Here is a 22887-nt window from a genome sequence, read left to right on the forward strand (position 1 = left end):
CTTTTTATCACTTTGAATATTTCATGCCAATCCCTTTTGGCCTTCAAGGTTTCTGTTGAGAAATTAGCCGACAGTCATATGAGAGCTCCCTTGTAGATACCTAACTGCTTTTCTATTGCTGCTTTTAAGGTTCTCTATCTTTAACTTTTGATGTTTTAATTATGATGTGCTTTTGTGTGGACCTTTTCAGGTTCATCTTGTTTGAGACTTTGTGCTTCTTGGACTTGTTATGTCTTACTTCCTTCACCAGGTTGTGCAAGTTTTCCATCATTATTTCTTCAAATAGGTTTTCACTTCTTTGTTCTCTCCCTTCTTCTGGGACCCCTGTGATGTGAATGTTGGTATGCTTGATGTCGTCTCAGAGGCCCCTTAAACTATCCTCATTTGTTTTTTCTTTCGTTGCTCTTCTAATTGGATGTTTTCTTCTACCTTCTCTTCTAAATCTCTAATTGGATCATCTGCTTCTCATCTACTACTGATTCCCTCTAATTTAGTCTTCATTTCAGTTATTGTTTTATTCTTTTCTGACTAGTTCTTTTGTTACATTTCCTATCTACATTTTTATGTTTCCTATTTTTTTGTCGAAATTCTCATTGAGATCATTGAGCATCCTAAAAACCAACATCTGATAGATTGCTTGTCTCCAGTTTTTTAGTTCTTTTTCTGGAGTTCTGTTCTTTCATTTGGGACATATTTCTTTGTCTTCTCAATTTGGCTCCTTCCCTGTTTTTGTTTCTGTGTATTAGATAGGTCTGCTATGTCTCCCTGTCTTAGTATAGAGTAACCTTATGTAGTAGATGTCCTGTGGAGCTCAGTGGTACAGTCTTATTGGTCACCTGCACTGGGTGCATAGATGTGTCCCTCGTGTGGGTTGTGTGTGCCCTTCTTTTGTGGTTATTAGGGTGAATTGACCCTTAATTTGATTGCCATTTGCATGTCAGTGGAAGGGATTGACCCTCAGGCTTATTGACTGTGAGGACTGGCTGTGACTACAGTGGAGGAGCTGTTACGCAGGGCTGACCCCAAGAAGCAAGATTAGCTTTAGCAGGGCTCTGATGCCTGCTGAGTTTGCCCTTTGAATGTGTTATTTGTGAAGGTGGTTGCTTGGTGCTCTGATGTGGTCTGAAACGGTTGCTGGATGTGTTGGTTCTGGGGCCTCTTGGGAGGGGCTCTGTTGCTGATCAAGGTCAGCCGCTGCCTGTACTCTGCTCTGCTGTGAACTACAAGGTGATCTGCAGATGGTTGTCACTTGTACTGGGCTTGGAGGTGGCTGTGAGAGGCTAAGCTGCAGACAGCTGCTCCTAGTGCCTGGCTCTTGGGGCTGCTTAGCAAGAGGTATGGGGTATGTTGAGGACACATGCTGCTTGTTTGGGTTTTGTAATCCCTAGAGATTTTAGGAAAGTCTGCAGTATGAGCCAAGACTTTCCTAAAAGCCATCGAAAGCTGGTTGGGCCTGCAAGTTGGATGAGTCGGAGTCTAAGAATTACCAGAGAGGAGAGAACAATGTTAGTCAAGTTGATGGAGACTCAAATGTGGCACCTTCCTGATTGCACACTGGGTATGGGGAGGGCTCAACAAAGGCACAAGGGCTTTTGCCAGCATTTATGTGTGAGAGAAAGCTGCCCTTCCATCTCTTGGCCTGAAGCCAGACAATTCAGTTCCTTCCTGTATGTCCCTGGCTCCTTTCGAGTTGCTGCCAGAGTGCTGGAGCTCAGAGTGAGTGAGTCCTGCAGCAAGTAAATTCATGTATGGGCCCTTTAAGAAGAACACCTGTGACTGCTGCCACCCTCCGTCTCTCTCAGCTAAGATCTCTGTTGGTCCCAGAAGTTGTGGGGACTTCTCTTCCCGGCACTGGAAACCTGGCCTGGGGAGTCTGGTGTGCTGCTAGAACCCCTCACCCCTCTGGGGCGACCTCTGCAGCCAAGATATCTTCTGATTTTTAACTTCCACGCACGGGTGTGAAGTCTGCTCCTCCTACCAGTCTTCCTACCAGTTTGTAATTTTAATGTGGTCATGAGAGGACACAAGCACAGTGTTTCCTCCTCCATCATTTTGACTGGATGTCCTTAAAAAACTTTTTAAAGTTGCTTTTGTTTGTGTGTTAGAGAGGCTGCATTCTAATCTGTCCTGTTGGCCTGTTGTTAAGGAATATCTTTGAGTAATTTTATGAAAACATGGCTCAAGTGGGGGAGCTGGAGAAGGGATGATGATTCCTTAGTATAGTTTATATAAATAGAAAAATAATTATATTTTTTCTCGCTCTTCTTGAATGAATGAATAAAAGGAAATGGACACATAAATGTAAAGGAACCAATGTAAAGGTTCAGTAGTACCTGTAGGTCAGTGCCCAGGTCACCCCTACTCTCCTGTCTTCCTCCTTCCCAGGTCTGCGAGGGCTAATTAATCTTGGAAACACATGCTTCATGAACTGCATTGTCCAGGCGCTCACCCACACACCACTCCTGCGAGATTTCTTCCTCTCTGACAGGCATAAGTGTGAAATGCAGAGCCCCAGCTCCTGTCTGGTGTGTGAGATGTCATCCCTTTTTCAGGAGGTGAGTGCTGTTGACTTTTGCAGTGTAACATTTCTGTAACTACTTTTTTTCCCCTTTTCAAAAATATAAAATGAGGTTGACTGTGATAAAATAAAGGAAGGCAAATTTCTAAAACCCTATATAATGAATAAATATTTACTATGTGCATTATTATGGAAGGCACACATTTTTTCCAAAAGGAATCATTAGCTAGGAGACTATTGGCATTATTTTTCAAGGTATTGACTTAGAGGATGAGAAAGAGCACATAGAAAGTGGCATAAGTGGTGAATGATGTTTGTGAATACTGTGGGAGCTCACCCTTCCTTCTTGTCTGCAATCCAGACTCACAGTAAGGCATGTGGATGTATACATACCACTTCCCTGCTTTGTTCTCAAAGGAGCATGGATTTTTCTCTCCTATTGCCTGACCTTCTGAGTGTGCTTCACCAGGTCTGTCTTTGTGACCCTCTGGTCCTGAATATCAAGTTCCGCTTCCCTGGTTGGATTGTAAGCTACACTCATGTGTCCTGTTCATGTCTGTTCATAACCACCATTGACAGCATGAAAGAACGAAGGCATCCTTGGGCTGGACCATCTGCACTCAGCTTGGTGACCTCAGAAAAACCTCTCAGCTGAAGCAGCGTAGCTGCCCCAGCTATAGAGTGGGACTGCTGCCTGCCCCATAGGTTGCTAAGAGGTCCTAGGTATACTTCATGTGTCTAGCACAGATAAGGTACCAGCAGACTTAGCCTGGTCTTTTTTGTTGATAGCTTTTGATGGCAATATAGCCACTCCTGCTCTCCCATATATCGGGCACTAGCTGCTTTTGCATTGCAGCTTAGGAGGTGAGGACTAGTTGAGTGATTGTGATAGAAACCACCTGGACTGCAAAGCTGGAATTATTTACCACCTGTTTCTTTTCAGAAAAAGTTTGCCAACCTCTGATCTAGCCTTACCTGTTTCTTTCATACCCACAGCATACCAGTAACTACTGGGTTCACAGCAGTGAGCAAACTGAATAAAATAGAAAGTCAGGTGTAGTTGAAAAACACGTCATAATTCATCACTTAGACTTACTGTAGAAAACTAGATGGGAAGGGAGAAAACAATATGCAGATTTAGAAAGTCCAATGAGTCAAAATTCTAGGCAGCTGTTAAAGATTTTTTATTTTCTATGCTTTATATTCAGGGTGTAGCATTTATTCCTGACAGGTGATTTTGTTTCCCTTCTTTCTCTGAGCAGTTTTACTCCGGGCACCGGTCTCCCCACATCCCGTACAAGTTGCTGCACTTGGTATGGACTCATGCCCGGCATTTGGCAGGGTACGAGCAGCAGGATGCCCATGAGTTCCTCATCGCGGCCCTGGATGTCTTGCACCGGCATTGCAAAGGTGCGGTCTTGCTCCCTCAGGCCACTGTGCAGGGGAGCGGGGAGGCCAAGTATGTGCTCTTCCACAAAATGGGGTACAGCTGACTGTTTTATTTGATTTGTGTTATAATCATATTTTTTTCCCCTAATAGGGAAAACACTATAATTATCTCAAAGAGGTTCTTCATAGTTTGTTTTTACGAGAAGAGGAAATAGTTTTCATTGTTGTCTTCTGACCTTTCTGGGATTAGAGCTGCATAGCACTTGGTCCTCTACAGCCTGTAACAGTGAACAGTGAGCACTTTGTCATTGCCCTGCCTTTTCCTTGAGTCCTCTGGCTGCTGTGTTCCTGTTGGCCTGATGAGTCAGGGCCTCACCTTGTAGCTCCTCTGGGTTATCATGGCTGTGTTGGGCCAGAAGGTTTTGAGTGTGCTCTTAACATAGTTTAACCATCAAACCATTTCCTTCCCTGAATAGAATCTCCAAAAAGACCATCATTTCTCTAAAGTAGCCCAGAGAGAGCTGGGAATACAAAACTAAACCTGTATACTTGCCAGTACTTCCCTGAGCCTAAGTCAAGTTCATTCTCCAACCAAGGGCCTTTTGTTTTCAAATCTCTCTTAGGATCTCATTGAGACTTGGCTTCCCCCATAATATAGGGTTCTCAGATATGTATGGGTTTGGATAGTCTAGGGGAAGGGCGGGGGGCAGCAGCTGCTAGGGCCGAAGGCAGGAGATTAGGACTGAATGATAAGACCACACAGTGTATTCCTGCCCCTGCCCTTCCCTATGTAGGGTTCCAGTTTGAAGGCCCTATGCTGAAATACTGACACAGGTATCAGCTGAGGAGTGTGTGGCTCCTAATCACCTGGAGGGCTCCCTAAAGCACATTGTTGGCCTTTCTGTTTAGTAGGTCTGGAGTAAAGTCAGGATTTTTTGTTCCTAATGAGTTCGTAGATGCTACTGCTGTTTCAGATAGTATACACTCAAGTGAAGTGTGCAGAGGTAACAAGTTACCTGGTTATCTATGGCCCATAGGCTGGTATAGCTATTTGTAGGTGATATCCTACTGGCCAATTTTCTCTTACATTGGTGTCCTTTAAGAACAAAGTCCTGTTTTGCTAGGTCACTTATTGAATGGCCTTCATGCTGCTCCATCTCATTCTCTTAGGTCATTGAGCTGCTCTCACAAATGCCCTGTAGAGTCTGAGATTACAACTCAGAGACAAGCCAAACTTGAAATAAGACAGCTTGTTTTAATCAACTGTCATGGCTTTGGATTTCAGCTTTTTTTTGTACTTAAATTATTTTACTTCTGAAAACATACACAATTGTTTTAATGCTTGCCATAGGAGTCAAATAAAAGTTGCTTAATAGCTTAGGTAAGGTTTGATTTCCTAGTATAAAATATAACAGAAAAAAGCCATATGAAAGATTCTTATTTATTCCAAGCACTTGAGATTAAAAGACTCCTGTTTGAAAATGCATTGCTGTTAAAATGCTGTTAAAATGTTCATGTGACAAAAAAATTCTCTGACATAATTCCTTTTGATGTCTAGGAAGAAAGGTAAAGCCCTTCTCCTTAGAAACATGGTCATCAGAATTCTTCTGAACCCTGAATTCATCAGGATTGCTAGTTCACAGCCATGCCCCCCAAGTTTGGTTAATTGTTAGTCTTTTATGTGGTTTTACCCTTCAGGTAATTTTTGGCTTACTTTTCTTTGCCTCTTCCTATGTATTTTCCCCTATCTTAATGTTTTGTTCCATGAACTTGAAATCCTTCTGAGTGGCATTTTCTCCCTTATTTCTAGGCAACTTCTATCAGAAGTTGGTGTCCTTCCTTTAATCTTCTATAATAATTTATCTTCTTCAGTATGTAATACACAGAGAGATAGAAACACATTCAAGCCCCATTGTCTAGCTGAAAGTTATATAGAGTGTATATAGGGTATATGTTAATTTGTATTTTACTATGTAAGTTTTGTATTCATATATCTACACACAAACTATATATACAGTTGACCCTAGAACAACTTACGAGCACCGACCACCTGCGAAGTTGAAATCCTGGTTATAACTTACTCAGCCCTCCACATACTCGGATTCCCAACAGTTAGTTGACACTTAAACAACATAGGTTTGACCTGTGAGGGGCAATTGAATAAAATCTGCGTATATGTGGATCTGCACAGTTCAAAATCACAGGGTTCATGGGTAAGCTGAAGACTTGTATTGAACTAGAGAGGATGGAAATTATACTTATCTAGATACAACTGACTGGGAAAAAGAGCTGTTCCTGAAGTTCTAGAATGTGGGAACTGATGAGACAGACGGACTAAGTGGGGGTCCTACAGGGACCCTCTCTAAAGGATACTTCTAGTCCAGGGAATGCAAGTAGAGGCTTTCCTAGGGGTATTTGACCCACAATATAACAGGCCACCTTACTAGAAAATATTTTTTCAGTCATTCTGTAAATGGAAAAAGAATCAATACCTTTTCCCACTTACTGGGCGTTTGATATATTTTGGTGCCAAAGTAGAAGCTAAGACTCTTAGGAGTGAAGAAGAAAATTGAAAATAAAACAAACTGGGTGAGCCGTCTCCACTTTCCCCACCAAGTCTGTCTTTTGAATGATAGGTATCTTCATGTGCCCTTTTGAGTTTATTGACCCCTCTGGCTTCATCATGCCTCTGTGAGTGAGTGGCCTCGTCCGGTGGGGTCTGCGGCACTTAGAAACTTGCTGACTTTGAGGGGAGGGTGGTAAAAATATGAATCACAGAGCTTCGGTCTTTCCCCAGGTGATGATAATGGGAAGAAGGCCAACAACCCCAACCACTGCAACTGCATCATAGACCAGATCTTCACAGGCGGGCTGCAGTCAGATGTCACCTGCCAAGTCTGCCAGTAAGTGGAGGCTTTCTACAGGACACCGAGTGTTTTGGAACTCCAGATGCGATCTGCACCACATTAGCAAGGCCATAATGTGGCCCCGGGTCCTGTCAGAGTTTTTTCAGTGGGTGCTGCTTATTGACATCATGGTACTTTTTTAATGTACAGATCATTGTGTTCTGAGAAGATCTTAAAGTTTTTAGATTCTTAGAGCATAATGTTTAGTTGATGCCACCCCAGTCGCGCCTGCTTCACGATGTGTCAGTAGGTTGTTAAACGACCTACTTACAGTGGAACATCTACAGCACGACCAGTCGAGAAGCAGGAGTTTTATTTAAACAGCTATTGGCATGTGTAGGGATAAAATAACTCCAATTGAAAAGATGAGAAATTAGCAGGTTACCTGATCAATGTCCCCACTGGGGTTGCGAGGCTTTGTGTTGAGGCCATCTCCTACTGTCCACACCCAACAGAGTGTGATACCCTGCATGTCTCTTCTTTCCTTAGAGCCCCTGACACCAGAAGCCAAATAAAAAGCCCCCTGCTCTTTAAGGACTAGGCCACGTGGGGCAGATAGTTGACATACATACTCTAAAGTGTGTCAGTTTGGATTATTTCATGGCCTTCTTTTTCATTTTTTCCAATGTAGTGTCCCTAAATTCTTTACAGGTCTTGATTCTGTGGTAAAAGCTCAAAACTTTCATTTCTTGGAGGAAAGTATATTGATGGTAAGGTTAGAAGAACCCTTTTATTCACCCTCAATATGCTCCCATGTTTTTTTTTATTTCATTTCAACTTTAAAAAAATCCTAGGCATGATCCACTAAAATTTTAGGACCTGTAATGGATTGCCACTTGCAGTTTATACAGGGTAGACCAGATATTGGAAAGAGTCAGTTTTGCCTGTAAGTGTTATAAATGCAGTTTTCTGTTAAGTGCCACATATCATCATGGCCATCGCTCTAAACAGTTCATTCACACTCACAGCTTTAAATAACTGCCTTGTTGGCCCTGTACTTCTGAACTCCATCAGCAGGTAATTGTCTCAGATTTACATCCTGTTCAAATTTCTGTAGAAAATTTCCCAGTCTCTGAATCTCCTGTTTGTATATTTTAAAATAAATCTCTAGGAAGGAACTGGCTTCATTAGATACAACCTTAAATGCTGGTGTTCAGCTCCAGATGCTGTGCCTGGTCAGTGCACACTCTGTATGTAAAATGTTTTTGGAGGTCTAAGTTATTACCAGGGCTCAGCAGTTCCCAGATGCTACTGAGGTAGACTATCAATTCAGAACTTCCAGTTATAGGGCCCGGACAAAAAATCTTGAGATGACTGTACTGATCTTCTGAGTTTGGAAGCTATTGCTTTAGGAACAGCCTTTGCCTTAATTGGTTTAGACACGCCGTCCCTCTCTAGGGCCTTGAAAACCTAAGATGGATTGGATGTGGACATACCTTTTTCTAACCTGGGATATCATTTGGATAAAAGGGCAGAGCTATGAAACATTGAGATACGTTCTGTGAGATGGTACCTCTGAAGCTGTATGTGAATGTTAATTCTCAAGTGTGTTTTTATCTCCTTTTCCTTCTAGTGGAGTCTCCACCACAATAGACCCCTTTTGGGACATCAGTTTAGATCTGCCTGGCTCTTCCACACCATTCTGGCCTCTGAGCCCAGGGAGTGAGGGCAGCGTGGTGAACGGGGAAAGCCACGTATCAGGAACCACTACACTTACGGACTGCCTGAGAAGGTGAGAAACTTGTCAGCACTTTTGTAGAAAAATAAAGGTCTTTCCTTGAAGGCAATTGTCTCTCCTTGTCTTGAGGCTGTTCAGAGTAGTAGTTGATCAGAGTAAAGCCCTAATAAATTCAGGGCCACCCAGAGTCCCAATAGTTTTTTTTTTATACGTCCAGTGTAGAACATGAGAAAAGATTTGACAGCCTACATACAGATGGCTACAGTTGGTGCCTAATGGCTCATACTAGTTTGTCACATTTTTATAAGATGACTAGATATTCTGTCCACCTACCTTTGCACTGTAGCATGTCTGTATCACAGCTACTATTTCCCCATGTAAATTAAGAGAAAGTTGACGCTCTTTCACCTTTCGTGACTAATAATCTCCACCAGAGATTACATTAAAATAGCAGGCCCCTCCTGCTGAAGCACATGGTCTTTTCTGCAGATGATGAAAATTTGTGATGTCCTGTCTGCACTTACACTTGTATTTAGATCTATCTATGTACTACATCATTGATTTAGACAAATGATAAAATTTAGAATGTAGATGCTATAATATATATTTAAAGAGTTATTACAATTGTAGCAAGACCAGAAACCCTTCCCCCAGCTTTATTGAAATAGACAATTAGTTGCTCATATTTACATTGTACAGTTCTCACGAGTTTTTTTTTCAGTTATAGTTGACATACGATAATATATTAGTTTCACTTGTATAGCATAGTGATTAGAGCTCAAGTGATCACTCCACTAAACCTAGTTTCCTCTTCCCCCTTACATATTTGTCACATCGTTGTTGACTTTTTTCTTTATGCTCTGTTTTATATCTCCATGACTCTTTTGTATCTATCTATTTGTATTTCTTAATCCCTTCACCCTTTTTTGCCATCTTCCCCACCTCCCTCCTGTTTAGTAGCCCTCAAAATATTCTGTGTTTATGATTTTGTTTCCATTCGGTTGTTTCCATTGTTTATTTTGTTCTTTAGATTTTGCGTGTAGAGGAAATCACATGATATTTGTCTTTCTCTACCTGATTGACTTCATTTAGCACAATACCCTCTAGGTCCATCAAGGCAATATATTTTTCCATCCCTTCATTTTAATGTGTTTGTGTCTTTTACTCTAAAGCAAGTCTCTGGTAGGCAGCATATGTAGGGGTCTTATTTTCTTATCCATTCAGCCAGTCTACCCTTTGGTTGGAGCACTTAATTCTTTTCCACTCAGGTAGTCATTGATAGATATGTATTATCATTTTTTATTCATTATTTTGATACATATTTTTTCTACTTAAACTAGTCCCTCCAACATTTTTTGTAATAGTAGCATGGTGTTGATGAATTCCTTTATCTTATTTTTGTCTGGGAAGCTCTTTATCTGTTCTTCGACTCTAAATGATAGCTTCGTTGGGTAAAATATTCTTGGTTGTAGTTCCTGTGTTTTTATCACTTTAAATATTTTGTGACAAGCCTTTCCGTCTTGCAAATTTCCTTTGGAGAAATCAGCTGCCAATCTTGTGGATGCTCATTTGTAGGTAACTAACTGCTTTTCTCTTGCTACTTTTAAGATTCTCTCTTTAGTTAACCTTTGACATTTTAATTATGTTGTTGTCTTGGCGTGGGCACCTTTGGATTCCTCTTTCTTGAGACTCTTTGAACTTCCTAGGGTTGTATATCTATTTCCCTCGCCAGGTTAGGGAAGTTTTCCATCATTATTTCTTCAAATAGCTTTTCTACTTCTTGTTCTCCCTCTCCTCCTTCAGGTACCCCTATTACATGGATGTTTTTACACTTAATTTTGTCCCAAAGACTTCTTAAATAATTATGTTCTTGGCTTCTTTTTTCTTGCTATGCTTATTGGGTGACCTTGGCTTCTCCATCCTCTGTATTGGTGGTTCATTCCTCTTCTTCATTCACTCTGTTAATTTATTCTTATACACTCTTCAACTCAGATAATGTGTTCTTCATTTCTGACTGGTTCCCTTTTATAATTTCCATTTTGACGTTTTTCTCTTTGTTAGAGTTCTCACTCAGTTCATTAAGCATCTTTGATTTCATTAAGCATCTTTCTAACCAGTGTTTTGAACTCTGCATCTGTTAGATGCTTGACTCCATTATTCCTGGATTTCTGTTCTGTTCTTTCATGTGGTTTCTACTTCTTTGTCTTCCCATTTTGGCTGCCTTTCTGTGTCTGTGTCTGTTTTTATGTACTAAGCAAAGCTTCTAAGTCTCCCGGTCTTATTAGCATGGCTTTGTGTAGTAGGTGTCCAGTGGCACAGTCCTAAAAGGAGTTTAGCAGCAGGCCCAGTTTAGCCCCAGCCTTTGTGTCCCTCTGGGGCCACCTTTAAGATTCAGCAAGCAATCCACAGATGCTCTACTTATATTTGCTTCAAGAAACCATGCCAGAAACCAAGATCAGCTGCTACCAGTGTAAGTCTTGGAGCTGCTCAGCAAGGAGCTCCCAACTTCCTGAGGATACACCTGGATATGGCTTGGATGGGGCTGGGAGTTGCGGGAGGCAGAGTTTCAAGGAATCCTCTGGGAAGAGCGACCTCTGTTATCCTGTTTGATATCTCAGATATGGCTGCCCCTTAGGGGAGGAGACACCTCAGAATGATTTGTGTCCCCTACAGCACTAGCATGCTGACAGGTATCTGGTAAACAGCAAAGGATCCCTTTTCAAGTTATATTTAGAGTAGATCACAAAGCTGTTAAAAGGAACTTAAGGTTCATGTGATTTTTTTTTATCTCTCCGGGTTTTCAAGTGTCTCATGAGGATGAGAACTTTAGGGGTAGCTGAGTGGCTGTCACCATCTGCATGAGTGCTCACACTGCTCCTTGATCCCTTCATGGAGGAGGCAGACTCAGCGGGACATGAATGCTCTCCTAGTAACAGGGCAAAACTCTTCGAAGCCAGTTGCTTCCATAGGTTTTCCATGGTCCTTTTTGTATCAGCCTTGTGATGCACTCTTTGTTCTTTGTTGCCTTATTGCTATTTCAGCTCTTTTATATTTGTGTATTGTATTTTGTCATTGGGATTGAAATGTAGCCCCTTAGGGGAGGAGACACCTCAGAATGATTTGTGTCCCCTACAGCACTAGCATGCTGACAGGTATCTGGTAAATGTTTACCTGCCTTTACCCTATCAGAGTTTTTGCAAGGTTGCAAGTGGTAGACACTGACTCTGGTGAACTTAAGCAGGTAAGGGCATTAGGTAGGTCACAGAAGCCATGGGAAGGCTAAGAACCCAGCTCAGCAAACAGATGGTAACCATAGGAGCCTTGGACCAATATCCAGAAATATATAGCCCACTGCTGCCTGGCTGCCCTGGTGGGGTTAGGGTGCTGCTCCTGAAATGACAAATCTTCCCACATCTGCCTCTTTAGAATTAATTGTTTTAGGTACAAAGTCCCCATACGGAGCATACAGTTAGTCAAGCCTCAGTTAGTGCCCTCTTTGTTGAGAGTTGGGAAGAGCAAATACTGGCTTTTGTGGTCAACTTTGATGGTAGAAGGTAGGCCCTGATCCCACCTAGATTTGGAAATTCCCCAAATGGAGGAGGGGAGGAATGGCTAGATACTTGAAAAGACATGTGAATTGGGTTCCATTTTTCTTTCATAATTTTTGTGTAACTGAATTTGAAGCCAGATTGTCTTTATGTCTAACATTGTGAGAACTTGTTTGGCTCTTTATGTCTAACATTGTGAGAACTTGTTTGGCACTTTTTTGGGGGTACTGATGCAGGTTTGGTGACAGATAGATAGCATCTTTGCAGCCAGGCGCAGGGCTTGGGAAGTTTGTTACCTCAAGCACTTGCTTCCACCCATCTGTTACCTGCCTAGCGCTCTAATGCTTGAGGGACTGCAGAGTCCTCTACATAGTTTTAGCTGTGCTTGGCATTGGACTTCCAATTCTAAAATTGTGCATAGTTCTCTCTGCCAGATAGTGACACATGAGGACTTGTTCCTGTTGTCACTGCTACTGACCGTGGAAGCTTACTGAGACATTAGAGAAGCAGTTGTGGCCAGTGGTTGTTCCCGAGCAGAGTGGTTGGGGTGGGGCAGACTCTGTTTTAAGTTGGAAAATTGGATGATGGAGTAACATTGTGGCAACTCTGGTATACATTGAAAGTCTTCACTGTTGACATGGGTACATTTTTCTCTCCTATCAGGCATCCAGTCAGTGTTCCAACTACTCTGATTGGTTTTTAAACTATTTTTTACAGTTTGTTCAAATCAGGATCCAGACTAGGTCCACACATTATATTTGGTTAATTGATCTCATAAGTCCCTTTCAAATCCAGGCTGCAGCTCCCCTCCCCACTTCTTTCCTTGCCCTTTTTGTGTGGAAAAGACAGTCATATGTCCACAGAATTCCCTGTGCTCCAGACCTTGCTGACTGCGTATGTGGGCTAGTTCTTGCAGGTGACAGTGAACATGCTTCGATGCCTTGCTCCATCCTTCCTCCTCTGTGAGCTCTAACTGTTCTTGCACTTCGCTTCCTGACATCTTTTGGGCGGGCAGGCAGGCTCACTTTGCTCAGGAGCCTCGTCCGGCCCGAAGATGGCAGAATTTCCAAAGAACAAAGAAATATCCAGACTCAGTGTGAAAAAGTCGAGTTTTCCTGTTTTGCAGCTTTAAACTTTAAAAATTTGGTGAAAACTGTATCAAAACATTTATTTCATGGGTTTTTACTTTTGTAACTACCACCTGTGCCAGAAATGTGTGCAGACTTACCTAGTGCAACCTTTCTACCTGAAGATATATCTTTATCATTAGAAAGTCAGTATTTACCCAAAAGTCTCATTTTATTAAACTTTTTGAGATAATTGTAGCTTCCCAGTACAATATCCTAGTACAACCAGGACATTGAAATCAAAGCAGACAAGATACAAGGCACTTTCATCCCTGTAGGAGCCCTCATAGCCACACCACCTTGCCCTCCCACCACTACTGTCTCCTTAACCCCTGGAAGCTGCAAATCTGTTCTTTATTTCTGCAAATTCTACGTTTTAAGAATGTTCTGTAGATAGACCTTTGGGGATTGGCTTTTTTCAGTCATCATAATTTGCTGGCGATTCATCCAGGTCGTGTGTATCAAGTTTGTTCCTTTTTATTGCTGACTAGTATTCCATGGTGTCATGTACCACAGTTTGTTTAACCGTTCACTCATTGAAGGACATCTGCGTTACTTACAGGTTTTTTTGTTTCTTTTTGTTTCTTTTTTTTTTTTTTTAGCTATTAAAAATAAAGCTGCTGAAAACATTTGTGTACAGTTTTTGTGTGAGCCCAAGTTTTTGTTTTTCTGGGACAAATTTGATTGCTAGTGTAATTAGAAAATTATTACTACTTCACCAAACTTTTCATTTTTAAAAAAATGTAAGTGTTTTTTTAAGTGATGAGAAAAGGTAAAGGAAGAAATAGTTTTAATTTTTTTCTTTGTGAAATTATAAATACCCCTCATTGTATATATGTTTTTAGTAGAGAAATTAATCCAGTGACAGTGATAAAATAACTATTTTCCCTCTATTATCTCTCTCATCTTTTTTCTTAAAAATGCGTATATTTTAAATACCTTGCAGATTTACCAGACCAGAGCACTTAGGAAGTAGTGCCAAGATCAAATGTAGTGGTTGCCATAGCTACCAAGAGTCTACTAAACAGCTCACCATGAAGAAACTGCCCATTGTAGCCTGTTTTCATCTCAAAGTAAGTTTCCCAGAAAACAAATTCTAGAGGAAGACTCTTATTTTTAGTCCCCAGAACAGCTTAGAGCCTATTGGTTTGGTGTTTAGAGTACATTTTATAATTGCAGTGACTCAGTAAGATGCTCTAAAGAAGCAAAGGGGTAATAACTTGTAACTCTTTCCCTATCTTCTGTTGAGGAGAGAAGTTTGTTGTGAACAAAATGTAGTTACTGCATAATGAAAATAAGATGTGAGTTGCTTTCCCAGGGTTAGGGATTGTTAAAGTTTTACTGCTCCTACCTAAATTCTTCCATCTTCCAAGTTTTTATTTTACTCAAAAACAAAGACTCTTAGCATTATGATTTAGTCCAGTGGTCAGCAAGCTCTTTCTATAAAGGGTCAGTTGGTGAATATTTTAGGTTTCATAGCCAAAAGACCTCAGTTTCATATTCTTCATTTTATTTTATGACCCTTTAAAAATTTTTAAAAGCCCAAACCACTTCTAGCTTGCTTGCTGGATTTGGTCTCCCCTGATGCAGTCAAAGAATGTCTTTTACCTGGTGAAAGGAGCAATATGTTTGGTTTTGCTTCCAGAGGTGACATATTCATCCTGTTCTCTACTATCTTGCACTTTGCTGGGTCTGTTGTAATATGTTTATCACTTTGAACAATTACATCATTTTAAGATTTTACTTGAACCCCATAAATTAGATTTGTATGGATCAATACTGCATTATTGAATCTGTAAGCTCCAGAAGTGGCCAAAAGGGAATAAGAAAATTGATGAAAAGCCTATTTTGGGGAGTGCACAGAGAAGCACCATCAGAGAAAGCCAATTACAGCTTCATTCCTCTTCCCTTTCATTCCCATTTCTGCAGCGATTTGAACACTCAGCCAAACTGAGGCGGAAGATTACCACATATGTGTCCTTTCCCCTGGAACTGGACATGACCCCCTTCATGGCATCCAGGTATGAAAGGGTTTGTTCAGTTGTGTCTGTCTTCAGAAGGGTGTTGCTTTGTTTGGTCAGTGATTGGCACCAGCTCCCTGATGAGGCAATTGTAGACCTGGATATAACTGCACCAGCTAAAAGAAAATTTATTATCCAGATCTTAAGCCAAGACACATTTTAGTTTAATGAGCTGTTTTCCTTCAGAAGTCTTATTTCACATTTGGGTTTTATCAAGCAATCCTTTTTCAACTTTCAGACCTGGAAATATATCAAGGTAGGATCATAGTGAGAAGACAGCATTTTAACTGATGGAACTGATTTTGAAATACAGATAAACAATTTTTCAGTTGTACATTTCATTACTCTTGTTTTCAAATCTTGGTATCATAGACCATATAAAAATTTATCATCTCCCAAAACCATGACACTAATATATTGGATACATGTTAGTTTCTTAGGGACATTGTAACAAATTACCACAAACTTAGTGGTTTAAAGTAAGAAGATGTTGGCAGGACTATATTTCCTTGGAACGGCCTAGGAAAGATTCCACTTCTTTCCAGGAGGTGTACCAGGTAGGTCAGGGCTGGCTTCATTCCTTGCAAAAGGAGTGCTCTCAGCAGTTCACTTCACCAGCCTGGGCCTCAGTTTCCTTACCTTTACATGGGGATAATCTCTGCCTAAAAAGGAGAATTGTTGGAAGAACTGGGAAGCATACATAAAATGGATCCAGCACATTATCTGGCAGAGTAGGCCCCCAATAATACGGTTGGTATCATCTGAGCCATATGTCTCTTAGGTTAATTATTTTAAATGATGCTAAGTTTTGCTGTGTTTGTTACAGCAAAGAGAGCAGAATGAATGGACAGTACCAGCAGCCAGCAGATAGTCTCAGTAATGATAACAAGTAAGTAGCGCCTTGTTGGGTGTGCCCTGGGCATCTCCCGGTGTGAATGGGGAACCTAGGACTTCCAGTAGGAGTTGGCAGGGAGAGCCCCACCAGCTTTTCCCAGGGAGATGACTGCATTTATGAGCAGCAGTGGCAGAGCTCATTTCTTTTGGCCACTGGCCTGCTTTCTGTCTTGCTGCCCACTAATCAATTTTGACAGTAGTTAAGCCCTCTATTAGAAAAGTACTTTTCACACCTTTATCATAAACACTCCCTTCACTCATAGGAGCCTGACCCCTTTCTCCTGACTTTTGTACATGAGTGAGAGTCAATTTGGCCACTGCAGTCCTAGAATGAAAGCTCAGTGTCTGAATTCTGGACCTCTTGATCTTTGCCTTCACTGACATTGTAATTAGGCCTCTGATCTTTCCTTTGTCATCTTTCTTCGTACCATTGGTGTGGCAGAAAGGATGAAAGGAGAGAGAGATTATAGTATCTCCCAATACCGATTGCTCTCATCACTTCCACTAAATGTGGTTCTAGTGAAGAAGCTCAAGAGCTGAGTAGGGGCCACCCTCTGTGCTGTCTGTTCACCAGCTTTGATTCCTGAGATATTACTATTTGGGGTCAGCAAGCTACCCATCACCGTGCAGGCCTCTAATTGCTTGGACTGTCGGTTTCTGATGGTGATAAAATTGAGTTATCTGCTCAGTCTCTCCCCACTCTTTTCCTCCCAAATCAGATACTCCTTGTTTGCAGTCGTTAACCACCAAGGGACTCTGGAGAGTGGCCACTACACCAGCTTCATCCGGCAGCACAAGGACCAGTGGTTCAAATGCGATGATGCCATCATCACCAAGGCCAGCATTGAAGATGTGCTGGACAGTGAAGGGTACGTCAGGGGTGGCAGCTCATTTCCCCATGTGTACCTCCAAATCCAAAGCCACATCTGCCTTTGGTACCATTCCAGGAGGTTCACCTTCAGTGGCTGAAGTAACAAGGCTTATTCTAGACAGTGCCAGCCTTGATTGATCACCAGATAGGAGACAGTATATCTGAGCAGGACACTCTTGATTAAGGCCTTAACACAGAGAACATGGTGGTGGTCATTTATTTTAGTTGGGTATGAGCTGACACATGAGTTCTTTAGCAGCTCCTGTCTTTCTCATTTTATTTTTTCCTGGCTCATCATCATCCACCTTTAGCCTTTGCTAAATCCTTAGTCTTGAGACTGTCAGTAGGATCCTAGCCCTAGGCATGAGCTGCCATGACTCTGCAAGGCACGTCTGGACTGTATGTTCTGAGCTGGAGAGAGCCTGTGTAGAAGAGTTTGTATTGGAGAGGACAGCCTTGTGGCAATGAAGAGGCCAGAGCAGAGGAGGGGGTTAGACTGAGTCTTACAGGAGTCTTACCAAAAATTGCCCTTATACAGAAGCACTGGCAGTCCTGGACAGGAGAGGATGGGTTCAGAAGCTGTGTTGGAAGCAGGACTGACAGTTCTCATGACTTCTTGGTGGACAGGTGGAAGGACAGGCTCCAGGAGCTTGGGCATTACATGGGTGCACTGCCACTACCTAGCTAAGGACCATGCTAGGGATCTAAGATCTAAAAACCATCCAAGAAGTCAGACTGCTGGAGAGTGCTGAGGTCACAGTGCCAAGGTTCAGGTTGAGGAGGATTAGTTTTGCCTTAACTGCTCATGAATTAGGACATAATTATGCTTCTCTCTTTGCCTCCTCAGATACCTACTGTTCTATCACAAACAGTTCCTGGAATATGAGTAACTATCCTCATCTGGTCAGAAAAATGAAGGCCAAGAGTTGGCAGGCCTCATAAAATGATCCCCAAGCTCCCCGACATCATGATACTACCACTCACAGAAGTGCCCCCGAGAGCATCAGATTCCTGTGCAACCTGGGCCTGGAGGAGGCAGCAGCAGTTGTTACCCAGGATTGTGGGGTTTGAATGGACAAGCCCTGTGGTGGGAGGAAACACCAGGAACTGCACAACAGAAACAATATGTAATGAAGGATGTGTTCTGCATGGGAAGGGGCAGAGCATGTGTATCACTAGTGTATCTTTGCTCTTCAGCGTGTGGGTGAGGGGCACCCTCACACCGTGGAGTAGCCTTGCCCTGGTGCTTCACTTCCGCCGCATGACAGTGCAGAATTAAAAAGGCACCAGTCCATTTTAAAATTATGGGTCCATTAAAGCAGTAGAGAAGACAAAAATATTGTGCAAGGACAGGGGACATTGCAAGTATCTTTGTCTTTGTGAGTTTTAGTATTAAATATGTATAGTATAGAACTCTTAGCTTCTGTTTTGTCAGCAGATATAAAGACCTCCCACCCCCACCCCCCAGAGCCTGTGGAACTGAAGACATTAACTAAGGTTTCCAAGCATGTCAGTTCTGCAGGTAATGTAGCATCACACTGCATGTGGAAGCATCAGCCTGGGTGTTCTCTCTCAGTTTCTAGAAATAGGCATTTTCTTATCTTCTCTTTTCCCACAGTGGTGAGTTTCATAAATGTAATGATAGTAACGTGAGTTTATACTGAAATTTAGGTAGTTTTTCTTTTACTCTTGAGAGTTAATCTTGTTTTTGGTGCTGTTTTGTTGTTCACCCCCACTCCAGAAGCATTTATGTCTGGTTAAAGCTAGAATATGCAGCAGAGGAGAATCAGGCTGCAGCTAATAACTGCCTCTATCATATTAATCTTTTGAGTAGATGAAGCGTTTTTCAGTGATTTCATTGTTTCCCTGCCTCATATTTTCTTGGCTGCCTGTCCGATGCTAGCTGTCCCTGTTACTGCTTGGTGGCTGGTGTGTCCGTTTGAAACTGGAGTAGCATCCAGTGGAGACTGCATTACATTGCTGAGTGCCTCTGTTTTACATTCAGTTTAGTTTAAATTGTAGCAGGAAAAGGTAACTTTGTGATTGAGCTTATGGGAAGAGCTTAATGAGCTGAAACAATATATATTGTTCTTTGTAAGGTATCTTGCATGCGTCTGTGTATCCAAACCCAGACTTAGATTGTCCATTTCTGAGAAATTACAACCGAGAGACATAGGAAAGGAAAAGTTGCTTTAATAGAGTTTGTGAAACAACCTGGGAATCCAGTCTGCATCCGATCTGTGGAATAGGCATTCCTGGAGAAGAGTAGAATCATCTTTTTCAGGATCAGCAAACTTTTTTCATAAAGAGCCGAATGGTAAATATTTTAGGCTTTGTGGGCCATGTGGTCTCTTGCCATGGATAATATGTAAACAAATGAGCCTAGTTGTGTTCTAATAAAACTTTATTTATGGACACTGAAATTTGAATTTCATATAATTTTCACATGTCATATTTTTTTCCACTGTTTAAAAATGTGTAAACTATTTGCTGACTGGCCATACAAAAGCAGGCAGTGGACTAGTTCTAGCTCATTAGCTAGTTAAGTTGGCAGGGTGTGGGGAGGAGTCATACCAGGTAGTTATTACTTAATGTGGAAAATGCTAGAATATGCAAAACAATCATACTGCAGAATCATATGGAAAAATCCTTAGTGATCTTTTTTTAAAATTTTTTAATTATAGTCGACATTCAATATTATATTAGTTTTAGATGTACGGCCTAATGGTAGTTTTTTAAGTACTTGCTTAGTTCATTCTCAGTTATACCTCTGTATTTAGGAACACAGGTTTTAAAGCATATTTTAAAATAGCAAGCATTTTCAGAGAAATATGGATGGGTGAAGATTTTCAGAAATGGCCCCATGTTTCCGAGTTGTCTGTGTGTATCTGCTATGAAGATTCTTAGGGGAAGAGGTATTGTCTTTTAATAAGGAACAAATCTAATAGAAAAGGGAATGAACTGAAGTGTGGGCCTGCAGAGTTCTTAGCCTTTAAGTCTCTTCCTGTGGTTTGTCACCTTGTGACCTCCTTGCTTTACTGGAGTGTACAAAATGCAAAGTGGGGACGAAGCAGATGTATTGGCCTTGGAGTTTCTGGCAGATTACCTGTGGTCTGCCCAATCCGCTTCCCAAATCTGACCCTCACCTAACACTTTCCTGTATCTGCTCATGTTTAGGGGGTCAGTTTCTCTGAGAACATGAAGACTTGGAGAGACAGTGGGGCCACATTTATCTTTTGTAGACATTATTTTAAACATTTGTATTCAAATTAGTTCTCTTTATTCCCTTCGGCATTGGTGTTCTAAGTACTAACTTCTCTATCTCTTCTGCTGAGAAGTACCCCTCCAACTAGAAGAACTGGGATGGAGCTGGTACTGCTACTATGGTGTTTGTCCTCCCCCTGTACTGCCAGCAGTAGGTCCTGTGGTTGATGTGCTCATTTGAATTTACCTTGTTAGGAACAAAATACTACATAATAAGGTTGGGATTTGTTTAAAGCTCCCAATCCACCCGTAAAATTCAGGAAAATGGTTTTCTTATTTCCTAACAACCATCCCAATTTTGATGTTAAGATCATTACCTATTGTGTCTGACCACTAAGTAATTGTTGGGTGACCTTTTTCACTTCCACCAGTATATTTAAAATAACCTGAGATGTTAGCTGTCACTTAAGTGCTTCACAGTGAACTTTCCCTCTTCAGGTGTCTGAAGCAAGTTCTGAGCAGTGTAGAGTGCTGAGAGAGGGGAGTCAGGGCCAGGGCTGAGGGGGCAGCCTAAGGGTTGAGTGGCCAGGCCGCCTTCTGGCCCACACAGCCCCTCTCCTGTCAGGTTTACCTTCCCAGGATTTACCTTCTGCAGCAGCCCCATATACCATATATACCTGAGCATTTGTGGTTTCGTTTGGTGTGTGTATGCTTTCATTGTGTAAAATTGCCGTTTTTTGACCATTGAAGTCACTGTTGGATTTGCTATAACTGAAAACAAAAATTGTAAGAAAAAGATTCCAATGATCGTGCTGTGGATTTAATTACCAAGATGTTTACACCTCTCTTTCACCTATTGTTCTGAAGAACTGTTTGACTCTTCTCTCTCACTTAATGGCTTGTAGTCTTTCCTATGTCATAATAAAGCTACATTTTATTCTGAAAATTGGCCATCTCCCCTTTCTAACAGCAGCCAAAGAGGGGCAAGGCATGAGAGGCCCCAGGCTGTGGATACCTGCCAGGGCAGGCATTACCAAGATGGAAACCCTGCCCAGTTCAGCGGCCAGAGCTGTTTTGTGCCAACCTGACTGCTGTGGGTGTTGGCAAGTCCATACGGCCTACATTTCCCCGTTTTCTGGATTGACCCGCTGCTGCTTTAACTCTTTTCCTCCTTGTGTGGGAAGGATGGTGACCTGTCATGGATTCAGGACAGCCATGGGCTTTCAGAATTTGATGTGCATAAAAGTCACCTGAGGGGCTTCTTTAAATGTGGGAGCCCTTGCCAGAGTTTAATTACAAGACCTGGGATGTGGTATAAGTATATGCATTTGCAGCAAGCTCCTCAAATGATGAGAAAATACCATATATCAATAAAAAGAAGGTATACATATTTTGTGCTGTCCTTGATTCTGTAATTGGTCACAAGACTACCTGAACTCTATGACTTCTTTCCACTCCACATTGCACGCTTCCCTCGCCCTCAGAACTTTACCTGATCTTAACCTGGTTGACCCAGACCATCATTTCTGAAGTGTCTTTTTTTTTTTTTTTTTTGGATGCTATTGTTGCAAGTTCCTTTACTTACATAGAAATACCAAGAGGCACCAGAGAATCTCTCTGGGTTCCAGCCTTAGCTCTCCTCTCTCCATGCGTAGCAGTCTCTTCAAATTAAGTAGGATTGGAGTTGTTTCCCCAGGGTAAACTACTCCTTTGGGGTCCAAGATCTTTAAACCACCAAAGCCTAAGTTTTCTAGAACAGGAATAAGATAAATTTGTGATCAAGTTATTAAGTATAATAATGCTGAAAAGTGCCAGTCTCACTCTCACTCCTTGATCTTGAGACCTGTATGTTTTGGGGGTCAGCACTATATAATGGTTTCTGGTTGAAAATATAAAAGTCATCCCAGAAGAGAAAAACTACATCCTTTCACCATATCAGGCATCAGTAATTACAAGCTCAGCTGCTTCTAGGAGGCAGGTGATGCAGTAAGAGCCATTCTGTAGACACAAGCCCCGAGCTGCATGATCTTGCTGCTGTAAATTGGGTTCCCTGATCAGAAGCAATGATGCATGGAATGTTGCAATAGTGGATGGTAGTGCTGACAGGCAGGGCAGGCAAATCTATATCCAGAATATTGGTTTATTGCAGAGAAGACAGATCTCCGTCCCTTCCCCTCCCCAACGTGATGGAAGAGGCCCTGTGTTGTCAGCCTGCTACCTGGTGCCTAGCTGCTCCTAGGATATTGTCATCCCAGAGATTTGTTAGTCTCTTGTTAGCCAGTTAGGCACTGTGCAGTATCTAGTCATATGGACCTTGGTCAGGACAAGTCTATGACATTGAGCCTGTTCTAGCCTCCACCTCTGTCTAGATGGCCATTTAGTTCATGGGTCCGCTAAGCAGGCATGGTAGCTGAGAAAGGAAGCTGACTACCATCTATAAGGCATGCCATTTTGTCCCCCTGATCATTAAAAGTTCCCCCTATAGGGATTTTTATGGGCATACAATAGATACATCTTTTTGACCTGTGCCCATTTCGAGAGATCTGTACCTATCCAAATCTTGTCACTGATCTTTAAATCCTATTCCAAGTCCTTGACCATCCAACCAAGCTGTTAACAATTCCCCATAAATCAATACAAATGAGGAATTTTGGTGCTTTTTCATTCTTGAACAAGGTGGGTAACCAAATGTCTCCAAGTTCCACTCACAGGGCTTCCTTTGCCACTGTTC

General features: G+C 41.8%; 1 protein-coding gene across 2 annotated transcripts in view; it reads left to right on the forward strand.

Moving 5' to 3' along the window:
• The window catches only part of USP22 (ubiquitin specific peptidase 22), a 47866-nt gene extending 26320 nt beyond the window's left edge, over nucleotides 1–21546 (forward strand). For both annotated transcript variants that reach the window (XM_016137592.2, XM_016137594.2), the window contains 9 exons: nucleotides 2386–2555; nucleotides 3781–3928; nucleotides 6705–6810; nucleotides 8387–8545; nucleotides 14113–14239; nucleotides 15096–15187; nucleotides 16014–16076; nucleotides 16801–16950; nucleotides 17800–21546. In XM_016137592.2, coding sequence (XP_015993078.2) covers nucleotides 2386–2555; nucleotides 3781–3928; nucleotides 6705–6810; nucleotides 8387–8545; nucleotides 14113–14239; nucleotides 15096–15187; nucleotides 16014–16076; nucleotides 16801–16950; nucleotides 17800–17842 — 1058 coding nt within the window. In that variant the 3' untranslated portion in view covers nucleotides 17843–21546. The remainder of the gene's footprint in view (nucleotides 1–2385; nucleotides 2556–3780; nucleotides 3929–6704; nucleotides 6811–8386; nucleotides 8546–14112; nucleotides 14240–15095; nucleotides 15188–16013; nucleotides 16077–16800; nucleotides 16951–17799) is intronic.
• The last annotated feature ends 1341 nt before the right edge of the window (nucleotides 21547–22887 follow it).

Source organism: Rousettus aegyptiacus, unplaced genomic scaffold (assembly GCF_014176215.1).
Source record: "Rousettus aegyptiacus isolate mRouAeg1 unplaced genomic scaffold, mRouAeg1.p scaffold_m13_p_6, whole genome shotgun sequence".
NCBI lineage: Eukaryota > Metazoa > Chordata > Mammalia > Chiroptera > Pteropodidae > Rousettus > Rousettus aegyptiacus.